Source organism: Helianthus annuus, chromosome 12, assembly GCF_002127325.2.
Source record: "Helianthus annuus cultivar XRQ/B chromosome 12, HanXRQr2.0-SUNRISE, whole genome shotgun sequence".
In the NCBI taxonomy this organism is placed as follows: Eukaryota; Viridiplantae; Streptophyta; class Magnoliopsida; order Asterales; family Asteraceae; genus Helianthus; species Helianthus annuus.
The window spans coordinates 14,021,561-14,037,639 of NC_035444.2; the positions used below are offsets into that span (position 1 = coordinate 14,021,561).

At 36.5% G+C, this 16,079-nt stretch overlaps 2 protein-coding genes across 2 annotated transcripts; both read left to right on the forward strand.

The window, feature by feature from the left end:
* Window positions 1–977: 977 nt before the first annotated feature.
* Window positions 978–5,565, forward strand: LOC110892485. Its single transcript, XM_022139644.1, has 13 exons — window positions 978–1,047; window positions 1,137–1,175; window positions 1,261–1,344; window positions 1,433–1,471; window positions 1,579–1,782; window positions 1,871–1,909; window positions 2,009–2,047; window positions 2,131–2,493; window positions 2,597–3,035; window positions 3,132–4,072; window positions 4,167–4,589; window positions 4,635–5,381; window positions 5,543–5,565. Exons 1-13 carry the CDS (start codon window positions 978–980, stop codon window positions 5,563–5,565), a joined length of 3,450 nt encoding a protein of 1,149 aa, XP_021995336.1.
* A 75-nt stretch (window positions 5,566–5,640) lies between these two features.
* On the forward strand, window positions 5,641–15,879 carry LOC110892486 (ATP-dependent DNA helicase RRM3-like). Its single transcript, XM_022139645.2, has 2 exons — window positions 5,641–6,490; window positions 15,257–15,879. Exons 1-2 carry the CDS (start codon window positions 5,641–5,643, stop codon window positions 15,877–15,879), a joined length of 1,473 nt encoding a protein of 490 aa, XP_021995337.2.
* Window positions 15,880–16,079: the final 200 nt, after the last annotated feature.

Consider the following 16,079-nt stretch of genomic DNA (forward strand, 5'->3'; position numbering starts at 1 on the left):
TTACATCAACAATCAAAAAAGCAGTATACTTTATATTATTTTTTAAAAGAAATGGGAGCCTTCATTCATAATCATAAAATTCAAATCCTCTATAGCCAGAACACGGTTCGGGAACAATTTTTCATATCTATGCTTACAGGGAAATTGCAAATAGAAAAAATGAAAGGTGCTCAATTGAAATGGCTACTACTAATAAATTAAATACCAAAAGAAACATGTTAAAATGAAAACTCACGTTTTTTTTTCCTATGGAACTTACAGGAATATAAAAAAGATAATTTTTTTATTTAATATCAATCAAGAATTATTAGTTTTTGCATAATTCCATAATTAATTGATTCTAATCACCCAAAACTTACTAAACAAACTTTAATCTTCAACTAACAATTAAATCTTTCCATTTTTGTCTTCAATCACAATCATGTGTTGTAACTATTAAATCTTTCCAAATTGTCTTCAATCATCCGGCCGAAATCAAGCGACTTTCCACTTTTTTATACAGCGTTTTTTGTCTATAAATATTTTATATCCTTACGGTTTACTACCACACACCACCTACCTTTCTATTGAACACTCGAATAGCCCGCCAGTTTTTTTGCCGCCGCCGTCGCACACATTCAAGTTATATTGCTTTGCCAATTCAGTCCAAGCTTCGCCAGTGTCGACGGAGCTCCGGTTCAAGGTAAATATTTTATCGATTAATAATTCTTTTTTATATTCTTCTAAGTTCCATAGCAAAAATTAGATGGCTTTATGATGGATAAAGAACATTATTTTTGTATCTTCTTATGTTTTATCAATCACCATGTTTATTTAATGTTTGCTAAATCATGTAGACAATTGAATGTAGATACATAGCCTTGTATAATAAAATTGAGTTGGATTAGTTTTCCGTTTCAGATTTGTTCTATTGTGACTTCTATTGTTGACCAAAGGAAAAATTACTGAATACATTGATGTACAAAAAAACCGAAAGTATGTCCAAAAGATCAAAAGGTCAACGTTCAACTTCCAATAATGCTCCTACCATCATATATAATGCAAATAGTAAGCTGTTATCCTTATATATTATGTATCTATAGGTTTAAAATTCCAAAATAATTAGTCTAGGTACTCTCATTTTTTATCTTTTGTAGATCACATTCAGAGATATCCGTTATATGACGTTTCAAATGGTATGTATCTTTTTACCTTAAATATCCAAAACAGTATTTCAAGACCATTGTCATTCTTTATTACTTGAATTTGTATTATTTTCAGCTTCAGTTCTAAACACCAAGTCAGTAGAGGCGGCTCATAGGCGTAAATTAAGGAAGCAATATTTGGATACCAAAAAATCAAATGGTAAGCTTCACAAAAATTATATTATTTATTTTCACGTTTCACATAAAATTCACAATTCATCTAGCTATAATGTCCTTATCCTTTGTAGGTACTGAGCGAGGATATCCGTTAGCTAACATTTCAAACTGTATGTAACTTATATTAACTTCTTTATGCAAATAAACTTTTTCTATACTTTTATATATTACTTGGGTTTTAAAAAACACAACTGCTTATATTTATACTGTTTTCTAGATTTGAATCCCAACACTATTAAAATGGAGGCTACTTATAGACGTAAATTAAGAAAGTTGTATTTGGATAATAAAAGAAAAAATACCACATCAGCGCTTTTGAAAGATCCAACGAACTCATCAACTCAATATGCAACTCAATCATCCAATAATCAACGATATTGTGTTCCTTCTGCGTCTGTACGTTCAACCAACAACGCAATACGTAAGCTTTTGAAAAACCTTTCTGTTTTTACATTTTAAAATAGTTAACTCACCGGTAATTAATTTATGTTTTATTATCCTTTTTGCAGGTGACGTGCTAATATCTCCGGTATCTTGCGTTTCAAATGGTATGCTTTTTATAATATCTTTTAAAACATATTTTATGTTTCAAACTTTAAAATAAGTAAATTAAAGTTTTAACAAATTTTTATTTTTTCATTCTATAGCCCCCGTGCTAAGAACGCCGCTCTCTAACATTACAAATGGTAAGTAACGTATTAGATCTTAGTATATTGTCTTTTCAAATGCATTTTTATATTACTTTGATTCAGTAATAATTGTTTTACAGTGGCAATTCCCAGCACTTCAAACATTGAACCTGCTCATATGCGTAAATTAAGAAAGCTACACTTGGATAGTAGAAGATCTAATACGATTTCACCATCATCAAATCTAAATTTGAATTCGTCACTTAACCTTACAACTCCATCATCCGATAATAGACAAACTTCTATATCTTCAAATCGAGTCGCATCCACCAGTGATTCGACGTTAACAGAAGATTTTTCTTTACGACGATTACCATCACGGAAACGTAAGTCGGTCACCAATTCACGAATAACATCTCCTATACCAATGTTTGACTTGACATTAGATGGACAATTTTCTATTCAAGAAATTATTGAAGACCCCTCAAAAGGCATCTCTAAAGGTATTGCATGTAAAAACTCTTACATTACTACTTTAGATACAACATGCATTTTTAAAATGTATTTTAACCAATAAACGTAATTGAGTGCCAACTAATTCAACAGATTACTTGGATCACGGTGATCAAACTGTTACATGTGAAATGTGTAACGCAAAATTATGGGAACATAAAGCTTCTAGGAGTCAAGACATGCATGGAAAAACAACATATTTGCAGTGTTGTGCTTATGGCAAAGTTGAGCTCCCCCCTTATAAGGATGCAAGAGCCAACTATAAAAGTCTATTTTTGTCTGCTGATTCTAAAAGTAAATACTTTTTGAAGAACATACGTCGTTTCAACTCAATGTTCTCTTTTACTTCAATGGGTGGCAAGGTTGATAACAAGATAAATCGAGGTAACGCACCGTATGTGTACAGACTAAGTGGTCAAAATTATCATAGCATGGGAAGTCTTCTACCTGAGGACGGAGACGAACCTAAATTCTCACAACTATACATTTATGATACCGAAAATGAAGTTGAAAACAGAAAAAATTTGTTTAGGTATGTCCTTAAAGCTGTAAATTATTTTTTATTATTTTTTTAAGGTATACATGTTTCTTTGAAATATTTCTTATGAAATACATACATTCTTATCAGTGGATCAAACTCTTCGTCGTCATCAAATTCTGATGTTCTTGATCGTGAAATTATAAACCATCTCAAGTCCATGTTAGACTCAGACAACGCTTATGTCAAATCATACAGGATGGTTAGAGATTGTTTTAAGGAAAATACTCACGTTCAGATTAAACTACGACTTATTGGGAAAAGAGATAAAGATGGTAGGACATTCAATCTACCAACTGCTCCTGAAGTTGCTGCCCTGATTGTTGGTGACATTGATAAGGATTTTGAAAAGAGAGATATTATTGTAGAAACTAAAACAGGACGACTAAAACGTATAAGTGAACTACATGCTTCGTACCTTCCTCTTCAATATCCGCTTCTTTTTCCGTATGGTGATGACGGTTACAGGGTTGACATTCTTCATAGAGATGTTATTTCGGTAGAAAAAAGTAAGAGACCAACGTGCACAATGAGAGAATTCTTTGCGTATAGAATTCAAGACCGTCAAAATTACTTCTCATTGATTTTAAACTCAAGGAGGCTTTTTCAACAATTCTTGGTTGATGCATATACCATGATTGAAAGTGAGAGACTCAACTTCATACGTTCTCAGCAAAAGGTGCTTAGAGCTGACACATACGATAATCTTTCTAACTTGCAAGATGTTGAAGATACAAATATGGCTAAAAATGGACAACGTGTGATATTACCTTCTTCTTTTACTGGTGGTTCTCGGTACATGACGCAGAACTACTTAGATGCAATGTCTCTATGTAAATGTTATGGATACCCGGACTTTTTCATAACTATAACATGTAATCCAAAGTGGCCCGAAGTTAGTAGATTTCTCAAAGACACCACAGTTAACCCTGTAGACAGACCTGATATACTATGTAGACTATTTAAAATCAAGCTTGATGCAATAATCAAGGACATAAAGGATAATTCATTATTTGGCAAGGTTGATGCAGGTATGTTGATCTTTTTATTTTAATACCTTATTATTTAATGCATGTTTTATGTAAAAAGGCATTGTGACTGATTAAATTTTCTTATTTTGTGTAGTTGTTTATACAGTGGAATTTCAAAAGCGTGGTTTGCCTCATGCTCATATATGTTTATTCATGAACCTTAATGACAAGCTTCATACGGTTGAGCATGTTGATCCATTTATATCTGCTGAAATTCCAAACAAAGATGAAGATCATGAGTTGTATTCACTTGTACGCGAGTTCATGATTCACGGACCTTGTGGCAGTTATAATATGAACTGTCCATGCATGATCGACAAAAAGTGTTCAAAGAACTTTCCTAAGAAATTCTCTGATTACACGTCTCTTGATGCAAATGGTTTCCCTTTGTATAGAAGAAGAGATTCTGGAAGTTTTATTGAAAAGTCCGGTGTTAAGTTAGACAATCGAAGCGTGGTTCCTTACAATAAAAAACTTTTGAAAAGATACCAGGCGCATATTAATGTTGAATGGTGCTGTCAGGCTTCGTCTATAAAATATTTATTTAAATAAATTAACAAAGGTGCTGACAAAGCTACTTTTGCTGTGATACATAGTAACAGATTACAAGATCAAGATAAGCCAAAAGATGAAATCAAAGAATATTATGATTGTAGATATCTTTCAGCATGCGAAGCATCTTGGAGGATATTTGCATATGACATCCATTATAGGTATCCTTCTATTATGAGGCTTTCTTTCCATCTTCCTGGTCAGCAACAAGTCATATATGGTGCAGACGATGATATTGATATTATCCTCAATAAACCAACAGTTGGTTCTTCCATGTTTTTATCCTGGATGGAGTGTAACCAAAAGGATGTACCAGGAGCACGCAAGCTTACTTATGTTGAATTCCCTTCAAAGTTTGTCTGGAAACTTGAAAAAAGATGTTGGAAACCACGTATAAAAGGAGTTTCAATTGGTAGAATTCATTCAGCTCCTCATTCTCTTGGTGAAGCCTATTTTCTAAGGATTCTTTTAAACAAAGTTAGGGGGCCGAAATCATTTGAAGACATCAGAACCGTAAATAGAGAAGTGTTTCCTACGTTTAGAGATGCATGTTACGCGCTTGGTCTGCTAGATGATGATGCGGAGTATATCGAGGCGATTAAAGAAGCAAGTTTTGATGGTTCCGGTTTTTATGTCCGCGCTTTATTTGCCACAATGTTACTATCAAATACTCTTTCTAGACCAGATTTTGTGTGGGAAAACACATGGAAATACTTATCAGATGACATTGTTTACAGACAAGCAAAGATATTTCGAGGTATTATATGTTCATATTAAGTTGTAAATAATTAAATAATTAGCACATTATTCATCTTACTTTTTTTAAATTGTTTATTTTTTATTATCTTATCTGTTAATATCTTAATTCAAAAAAATTGGATATGGTAATTATTTTTAATTCTTTATATGTTTTTGCAGGGGTTTCAGTTCCTGATGCATGAATTAAAAACTTGGCCTTATATGAAATTGAGAAATTCTTGCTTCGTAATAATTCCTCCTTACGAAGATTTACGACTATGCCTTATCCTGATCACGAGGCTTTGTCTTCTGCAAACAATCTTCTAATTAGCGAGGAGCTGTCTTATGACATAACAAATCTACAAACTGAGTTTGATTGTTTGTTAAATTCGTTAACAGATGAACAACGAATGGTTTTTGATGAAATCATTACAGCCGTTGACGGCAACACAGGTGGAGTTTTTTTTGTTTATGGTTACGGTGGAACTGGTAAGACATTTCTTTGGAAGACATTATCAGCATCTATCAGATCAAAAGGTGAGATAGTTTTAAATGTAGCATCAAGCGGAATAGCATCATTGTTATTGACCGGAGGTAGGACAGCTCACTCTAGATTTCTAATTCCAATCAATCTTAACGAGGATTCTCTTTGTCATATAAAACCGGGTGGTGATGTTGCACATTTATTAAAGGAAACAAAGTTGATTATATGGGATGAGGCGCCAATGGTTCATAAACATGCATTTGAAGCTTTGGATAGAACCATGAAAGACATTTTTAGTTCGGGTACTTCTATCAATGAAGAAATACCTTTCGGAGGTAAAGTTATTGTTTTTGGTGGTGATTTTCGACAAATTCTTCCTGTTATCCCCAATGGTAGTAGACAAGAAATTGTTAATGCTTCTCTAAGCTCTTCTTACCTCTGGAGAAAATGCAAGTTGCTTAAATTAACAAAGAACATGAGGCTAACCGTAGGAAGCCAGACATCTGATACGGAACAAACAAAAAATTTTGCTCATTGGCTTTTGGATTTGGGTGAGGGAAAAGTTGGTGATACAAATGATGGTGATGCATGTATAGAGATACCGGACGATCTTCTAATCAAGGACTCATCTGATCCTATCAAAAGTTTAATTGACTTTGTATATCCCTCGGTTCTTCAAGATTATGAAAATCCAGACTACTTTTGTCACAGCCCCCGATCCCTATCTCCCGGGAACGGGCGGCCGTGAGCCAGTTTCGGTGGTATCACATTTATTTATTCAATTTTGGCAGCGGAAATTTTCATCAGGATCGTAGTTAGGAAATATTTTAATCAGAGTAAACCACCATGTTTATAACATTAAACATATGGGTAAAAACCCAAGTTTTCAATACACACGTTTCATAGGAATACATCCTATTTATTTGAATAAAAACATCCATTTTATTCTTAGGTAACTTTATTGCCACTTTTCCAAGCCTTCAGTGCTGTCCAGCTGGCTTCTATTTGGCTTTCACATTTTGTTACCTGAAACGCGTTTTAAAAACATTTTGTCAGTGGGAAATACTGGTGAGTGAATCCCAGTTTAATCAAGTTTGAGTAAAAACCAATTTACAGTATTGAGGGCACATCCGCAATTACATTTGTATCCAAGACATCACAATTAACATCAGTGGTACGGTCATACTCAACATATGGGATGTTACCACGCCAGTAACCAATTTTGTATACAAAACCCCAACATACCCACTATAATTGTATTCTTTACAAATACTCAATAACTGTCATTTGCATGAAAAGGTATTTAAGGTTTTGTAAAAACAATTAATAAAAAGGAGATTACTCACAAAAATGAGTACATAAAAATAGGATTAACTCACATTGCTGTTTTAGGTTTTTCGTAAGGGTTTCCTGGAGATAATCTATAAATTACACAAATGCACGTGTGTTAGTATAATAACCCATTTTAACATTAGTAATACCCTCCCCGAGACGGCATTCCAACGACTACGTCGGGCAGAACCACGACAGCCGTTACGGAACCCTAGATCAATCGGGCAGCGTATCTAATACGTCTCCAGGGGTTATAATACTTACATCGTAGCAGAACCTCGCTATTTTAGGGGGTATAATGCCCGCTATTGAAAATTTAGAGAGACAGAAAAGATTTTGAGCGAAATGAACTGAAGGCCCGTTGCCTCCTTTTATAGGGCTGAAATCGAGTTTCCACGCGGCCCGCGTGAAGTTTGGGCCAAGTCTACGCGGCCCGCGTCAACAGGCGGTCAACGCGTAGCTTGGTCCGGTCAGCGTATAGCTTCGACACGAGTTGGACACGTGTCATCACCGGGTCATGCCACAAATCCGGACACTCGCGGCCCGCTTCGACTTAACCGAACATGTACGCGGCCCGCTTGAGCTTAAGGTTTTGGCGAGGTCTGGTTACCCACTCGCGCGGCCCGCGTTAAGTTTGAGGTGAGGTCCATGCGGCCCGCCTCAACTTAACTTTTATTGTTTTTATTTATTTTATATTGTATAGTCTATTTCGAGGGCTCGGTTTTCACATACGGGGTACATATAAAGACACATAGATATATTAGGGTATCAGAAATATTATGAGGATGTCGGTTTTACCGAGGGTTGTTATATCCTCCCCACCTTGTTTTAGAGCTCGTCCTCGAGATCTACTGGAACAAGTGTGGATATTTCTTTTTCATTTCTGACTCAAGCTCCCATGTATACTCGGGTCCTCTTTTGGAGTCCCACTTCACTTTGACCAGAACCAATCTCTTATGCTTGAGATTTTTAACTTTCCTATCTTCAATTTGTAGAGGCTTCTCCACAAACTTGAGTTGCTCATTAACCTCTATATCCTTAAGAGGTACTATGAGTGATTTGTCAGCTAGACACTTTTTAAGATTGGATACATGAAACACATCATGTATTCCTGCCATCTCCTCTGGCAGTTGTAGCTGATAGGCTACAGGTCCTATTCTTCTGATAATTTCGAAAGGTCCAATATACCTGGGACTTAGCTTTCCTCTTTTGATGAATCTTACCACTCCTTTCCAGGGAGAGACTTTCAATAACACTTTATCTCCCACTTGAAATTCTAATGGTTTGCGTCTGTTATCAGCATAGCTCTTTTGGCGATCTCGTGCTGTTTTCAGTCGTTCCTTGACTTGAATGATTTTATCAGTTGTTTCTTGTACTATTTCAGGTCCAGATAATTGTTTTTCCCCAATTTCTGCCCAACAGACTGGGGTTCTGCACTTTCGTCCATAAAGTGCTTCGAATGGTGCAGCATTGATACTTGTGTGATAACTGTTATTATAAGAAAATTCTATTAAAGGTAAGTGTTCGTCCCAATTACCTCCAAAATCAATTACACAAGTTCTAAGCATGTCCTCCATTGTCTGAATTGTCCTTTCACTTTGTCCGTCTGTTTGAGGATGATACGCGGTGCTTAGATTTAGCCTGGTTCCCATTGCTCTTTGGAAACTTGACCAAAAATGAGAAGTAAAACGGCTATCTCTATCAGAAACAATTGATAAAGGAATGCCATGTAATGAAACAATTTTATTTACATATAATTTGGCTAATTGTTCCATACTAAAGGTTTCCTTCATTGGTAAGAAATGAGCTGACTTGGTTAACCTATCTACAATCACCCAGATTGTATCATTACCTTTCCTTGTTTTAGGCAATTTGGTAACAAAATCCATTGTTATTAATTCCCATTTCCAAACTGGTATTTCTAATTGTTGTAATAAACCTAAGGGTTTCTGATGTTCAGCCTTAACTTGTAAGCAAGTTAAACATTTAGAAACATAAGCTGCTACATCCTTTTTCATCCTTATCCACCAGAAATTTTTCCTTAAATCCTGGTACATTTTATCACTTCCTGGATGCATCGTATATTTAGACTTATGGGCTTCTTCTAATATACGGTGACGTAAGTTTCCTAATTTAGGTATCCACATTCTCTTTTTATGGAATCTCCAAATTCCATCCGTTCCTTGTTCTAATTCCTTAATCATTCCCTTTAACTTCTCAGTATCTTCCTTGATTACTGATTCTTGTGCTTTTCTAATTTGATTGTTTAAATCTACTTGTAGATTTAATTTAAGAGAACGTACCCTTTTTGGTTTTTCGTGATATTTTCGACTTAAAGCATCAGCCACCACATTTGCTTTTCCTGCATGATACTGGATATCACAATCATAATCACTAAGCAATTCCATCCAGCGTCTCTGTCTCATATTCAACTCTTTTTGCCCGAAGACATATCTTAAACTCTTATGATCTGTGAATATGGTAAACTTACTGCCATAAAGATAATGTCTCCAAATCTTAAGGGCAAAAATTATAGCTCCTAATTCCAAATCATGGGTTGAATAATTTTCTTCATGATTCTTAAGTTGTCTAGAGGCATAAGCTATAACCTTTTGACGTTGCATCAATACGCATCCATAACCTAATTTAGAAGCATCACAATAAATTACAAAGTCTTCATTTCCTTCTGGTAATGCTAATATAGGTGCATGGGTTAATCTTTGCTTAAGAATTCTAAAGGCTTCTTCTTGTTTTGGTCCCCATTCAAACTTAACAGATTTACAGGTTAGTTTAGTTAAAGGAATGGCTATTCTAGAAAAATCTCGAATAAATCTTCTATAATAACCGGCCAATCCTAAGAAACTTCTAACTTCAGTTGGTGACTCTGGGGTTTTCCATTTGGTAATTGCCTCGATTTTCGTTGGATCTACATGAATTCCTTCATGATTCACCAAATGTCCGAGAAATTGCACTTGTTCTAACCAAAATTCACACTTTGAAAATTTAGCATAAAGCTTCTCTTTTCTCAATAAACTTAAAAGTAAGTGCAAGTGCTTTGCATGCTCATCTTTACTTTTAGAGTAAATTAGAATATCATCTATGAAGACAATTATGAATTTATCCAAATATGGCTTACATATTCGGTTCATCATGTCCATAAATGCGGCTGGGGCATTGGTTAAACCAAATGGCATGACAGTAAATTCATAATGACCATACCTTGTTCTGAATGCGGTTTTAGGAATATCCTCTTCCTGTACCTTTAATTGATGATATCCTGATCTTAAATCGATTTTAGAGAAAAATCGAGCTCCTTGAAGTTGATCAAACAAATCATCGATCCTTGGTAATGGGTACCGATTCTTAATCGTGACTTTGTTCAATTCCCGGTAGTCAATGCACATACGCATTGATCCGTCCTTCTTTTTAACAAATAAAATCGGCGCTCCCCATGGCGATGAGCTTGGCTGTATGAATCCCTTTTCCAACAACTCGTCTAGTTGTTTCTTCAGTTCTTGCATTTCAGCGGGTGCTACACGGTAAGGTGCTTTGGCAATTGGTGCGGTTCCGGGTAACAGCTGAATTCTGAATTCAACTTCCCTGTCTGGCGGTAGTCCTGGCAATTCTTCTGGAAAGACATCTGAAAATTGGGATACCACTGGGATATCTTTTACTTCTTTTCCTTTAGTGTTAGTGATTATAGAAATCAAATACACTATGGATCCTTTTCTTATACAACTTGCAGTTTTCATCACAGAGATGAATTTAGTGGATCTAAAAGGTTTATCTCCTTTAATTGAGATCTTTTCACCTCTTGGTGATTTTAATTGAATTGTCTTTTGATCACATAAAATACTGGCTTTATTGGCTATTAACCAATCCATTCCTAACACTACATCAAATCCAACCAGATTCATTGGGTAAAGGTTTGCCATAAATTTTTGATTAAAAATTTCTATTCTTGCTCCCTGCAAGATTTCAGAAATCTTAACAGTTTCTCCATTTGCGGTTTCCACTAGACATTCTTGTGGTAGTTTAGTTAATGATTGATTTAGGAGTTTGCAAAATGAAGTATTAATAAAACTTTGGTTTGCACCAGAGTCAAATAATACTTTAGCAAAAATATCATTAACTAAGAACGTACCAGCAATGACGTCTGGAATCATCCTGGCTTCCTCTGTAGTTAGCACGAATGCTCTGGCATTTTTAGGATTTTTGTTGGTTGCAGCTGGAGCCAATTTCGGACAGTTTGTCCTAATGTGACCTTTTTCCCCACAATTGAAACACATTCCATTACTGGATTTCTTCTTGCAATTCTCTTCCTTGTGTCCTGGGGCCTTGCAAAAATTACAGTAAGTAGAGCATCTTCCAGAATGCTTCTTTCTGCAGGCTTTGCAGTAGGGTGCAGAGGTAGAACCTACATTCCTACGATTGGAATTCCCAGAACGGAATTCTTGAGTAAGCCTTTGGGTTAGGTTTCTCCTCTGGTCTTCTTCTCTAGTACGGATTAACTCATCTGTCAAGGTATTAGCTAGTTCTACAGCTTCTTCTATAGTTTGGGGTCTAGCTGCCTTGACTACATGTCTAATTTCTCCAATTAATCCCCAGATGTAACGGGAGATTAACACTGGTTCAGGTGATGCAAGGGTAGGTACTATCCTAGCATATTCAAAGAATGTGGTAGTGTAACCCTTACTATCTACCCCGGTCATTCTTAGATTCAGAAACTTATTTGCTATCTGTTCTTTTTCATTGGGAGGGCAGAATTTCCTTTCTACCATGTTCTTGAATTCTTCCCATTCCATATTATAAATCCTATCACTTCCTCTGGATTGGAGGATAGTGTTTCACCATTCTAAGGCTGCATTTTTAAACAGATTTGAAGCAAACATTATTTTATCTTCTTCAGCACACTTGCTTATTTTCAGAACTGCCTCAGTTTTCTCTATCCAGCGTAAAGCTGCAATGGGTCCTTCATTGCCCGAGAATTCTATTGGTTTACAGGACCAGAATTCCTTGTAAGAACAACCATGTGGCATGGTTCTTCTTCTTTTGGGAACGGGCGCTTGAAGTATGGGTCCATTGTTCACGCTGTTTTCTGGTTCAGTTGGTCGCTTACTGCTATGCTTACTTTTATTATTCGCTTCCTGAACTGTTTGAATAATAAATGGCATCGCATCTATAATTCCTTGTGCCACAATATGCTGAACGACACTATTATCCATTTGGTTTCCGTTGTTATTATTGTCCGAATTCTCATTAACCACGTTAATGTTACTCTGGTTATCGTTATTCAGATTTTCTTGATTTCCCGCGTCGGCCATCTGAATTTTAGACATTTACCAAATATTAATATCACAATTAATATTTGAATATATCCAATCACATAACACGCACGTTTACCCAAAAACGTCGAGCATTGCGACTTTTACTCTATTTATATAGTATGCATCAATACATACCAGTACAGAAATAAAAATTACAGTACCGACTGAAATGTAAAGCTACAATACTAATAGTATGCATCCGTAGTTTTTTTTTTTCTAACACATACACACATATATTATTTTATTATTATTACTGTTTCTACCATCATCTTCACTGATATGGATTCATCCAAAAATCCATATTACGCTCATCGTATTTCCATACGAGGCGTTCTCCCACCTGTCGCATACGATCACTGCTTTCTAAAATTTCTTCCCCAAAAGTCCTAAGTTCCTGGACATTTTCTGCACTCATTGGGGGTGCAGGTTCTAGGACTGGGTTTGGAAACTGAGGTACGGGTTCCTGATACGGAGGCATAGGGGCTTGGTACGGGTATGGATTTTCTAAAATTTCCCTAACATATGCATCACTAATGTTGTAGGGATCTTGAGGATCTAATCCTGGGTAAGCTCCTAAGTTGGGCATTGGCACATTTTCCTGTATTGGGTTTTGTTGCACGTAGTCCCTAACATCGTCCCACCAGGGGTCGTAGTTGTTTGGGTCTAAAGGATCAGGTGCAGGTACCCTAGGTATCTCCTCCGGGTTGAAATCAGGCATTTCTATCTGGTTTTCTATTTCCATGGGTTGATCAGGATTTTGTGGTTGGGGTGCTAGCATTTGTTCCAGGTTTGGGTCAGCAGCAGTGGTTGCTAAAATATGGATATTAGCGATACCCCTATTGAGCATATCCTGATTATAAGCATCAGTTTCTCTTTTTGCTGCGGCTAACACTCGCTGTTCCTGCAACTTTTTCATTCTTTTCCTACGCTCGTGCGCTCCCCTACTGAACCATCCCCTCTTTTTCTGAGGAAATGGCTCTTCAGACTGAGCCTTAAACACAAAGATCCCTTCTTCTGTGTCAGCAGAATACCCTGAGAGGGCAGGCTGAGAAGAGGAGGTGCCTTCGCTCCTAGGCGAACCAGACAGTTGACGATAGGCGTCAGAAGGTCCTTGGTCACTCATACTGTAAACTAACAAATAGTCAGATAACACATAGCAAGAAATACAATTATACACGTATTTCCATAATTTATTTCCTAACACTTTGAATTTTGATGTCAGCAGAACACTTCTGTGGTTGAATCAGTGGCATAGCTCTGATACCACCTTCTGTCACAGCCCCCGATCCCTATCTCCCGGGAACGGGCGGCCGTGAGCCAGTTTCGGTGGTATCACATTTATTTATTCAATTTTGGCAGCGGAAATTTTCATCAGGATCGTAGTTAGGAAATATTTTAATCAGAGTAAACCACCATGTTTATAACATTAAACATATGGGTAAAAACCCAAGTTTTCAATACACACGTTTCATAGGAATACATCCTATTTATTTGAATAAAAACATCCATTTTATTCTTAGGTAACTTTATTGCCACTTTTCCAAGCCTTCAGTGCTGTCCAGCTGGCTTCTATTTGGCTTTCACATTTTGTTACCTGAAACGCGTTTTAAAAACATTTTGTCAGTGGGAAATACTGGTGAGTGAATCCCAGTTTAATCAAGTTTGAGTAAAAACCAATTTACAGTATTGAGGGCACATCCGCAATTACATTTGTATCCAAGACATCACAATTAACATCAGTGGTACGGTCATACTCAACATATGGGATGTTACCACGCCAGTAACCAATTTTGTATACAAAACCCCAACATACCCACTATAATTGTATTCTTTACAAATACTCAATAACTGTCATTTGCATGAAAAGGTATTTAAGGTTTTGTAAAAACAATTAATAAAAAGGAGATTACTCACAAAAATGAGTACATAAAAATAGGATTAACTCACATTGCTGTTTTAGGTTTTTCGTAAGGGTTTCCTGGAGATAATCTATAAATTACACAAATGCACGTGTGTTAGTATAATAACCCATTTTAACATTAGTAATACCCTCCCCGAGACGGCATTCCAACGACTACGTCGGGCAGAACCACGACAGCCGTTACGGAACCCTAGATCAATCGGGCAGCGTATCTAATACGTCTCCAGGGGTTATAATACTTACATCGTAGCAGAACCTCGCTATTTTAGGGGGTATAATGCCCGCTATTGAAAATTTAGAGAGACAGAAAAGATTTTGAGCGAAATGAACTGAAGGCCCGTTGCCTCCTTTTATAGGGCTGAAATCGAGTTTCCACGCGGCCCGCGTGAAGTTTGGGCCAAGTCTACGCGGCCCGCGTCAACAGGCGGTCAACGCGTAGCTTGGTCCGGTCAGCGTATAGCTTCGACACGAGTTGGACACGTGTCATCACCGGGTCATGCCACAAATCCGGACACTCGCGGCCCGCTTCGACTTAACCGAACATGTACGCGGCCCGCTTGAGCTTAAGGTTTTGGCGAGGTCTGGTTACCCACTCGCGCGGCCCGCGTTAAGTTTGAGGTGAGGTCCATGCGGCCCGCCTCAACTTAACTTTTATTGTTTTTATTTATTTTATATTGTATAGTCTATTTCGAGGGCTCGGTTTTCACATACGGGGTACATATAAAGACACATAGATATATTAGGGTATCAGAAATATTATGAGGATGTCGGTTTTACCGAGGGTTGTTATAACTTTCGTGAACGAGCAATTTTGGCGCCGAAAAATGAAGTTGTTCAAGAAATCAATGATCGCTTGCTTTCAATGTTTCCTGGCGAAGAAAGAGAATACCTAAGCTCAGATAGTATTTTACAGACCGAACATATTAATGATCCATTACAAGAACGCTTATACTCTCCTGATGTTCTCAACGGTCTTAAAATATCCGGATTGCCAAACCATAGGTTAGTTTTGAAGGTCGGTGTTCCTGTAATGCTGTTAAGAAATATTGACCAAAGAAGTGGTTTGTGTAATGGGACGAGACTACAAATACTATCACTTCACAAGCGGGTTATAGAAGCTAAAATCATATCTGGAGGTAATATTGGAACTCGGGCTTTCATTCCAAGAATTAGTTTGATACCTTCGGACAGAAGGATTCCTTTCAAGTTCCAGAGAAGACAATTTCCATTATCAGTATGTTTTGCGATGACTATTAATAAAAGCCAGGGACAATCATTATCTCGAATTGGGTTGTTTCTAAAAGATCCGGTTTTCACGCATGGACAATTGTATGTGGCGTTATCAAGAGTTAAAAGCAGAGATGGAGTTAAAGTGCTTATATTAGATGAAGATGGTCGTGTCACGAATAAAACAACAAATGTGGTATACAAAGAAGTGTTTAGAGATTTATGAATTATTATTGCATTTGTTATATTTGTAAGTATTAATTTTAATTACAAGTCTGTATTCTTTTAATCAATATGTCATAGTTTATTCAAAATGTATATTAACATAAGAGATTATATTAGCCCGTGTATCACACGGGTAACTAACCTAGTTAATAAGTAAATGTAAATAATTACTATAATTAAAAATCAACAAAAAAATGCAAC

Excerpts from the sequence above, each read along its gene's own strand:
- LOC110892485 (XM_022139644.1), top strand. The coding sequence starts at position 978 with ATGTCCAAAAGATCAAAAGGTCAACGTTCAACTTCCAATAATGCTCCT. Across the intron at positions 1,783-1,870 it reads TTCAACCAACAACGCAATAC|GTGACGTGCTAATATCTCCG; the intron begins GTAAGCTTTTGA and ends TCCTTTTTGCAG. Across the intron at positions 2,048-2,130 it reads GCTCTCTAACATTACAAATG|TGGCAATTCCCAGCACTTCA; the intron begins GTAAGTAACGTA and ends ATTGTTTTACAG.
- LOC110892486 (XM_022139645.2), top strand. The coding sequence starts at position 5,641 with ATGCCTTATCCTGATCACGAGGCTTTGTCTTCTGCAAACAATCTTCTA. Across the intron at positions 6,491-15,256 it reads CTCATCTGATCCTATCAAAA|TTGTTCAAGAAATCAATGAT; the intron begins GTTTAATTGACT and ends CGAAAAATGAAG.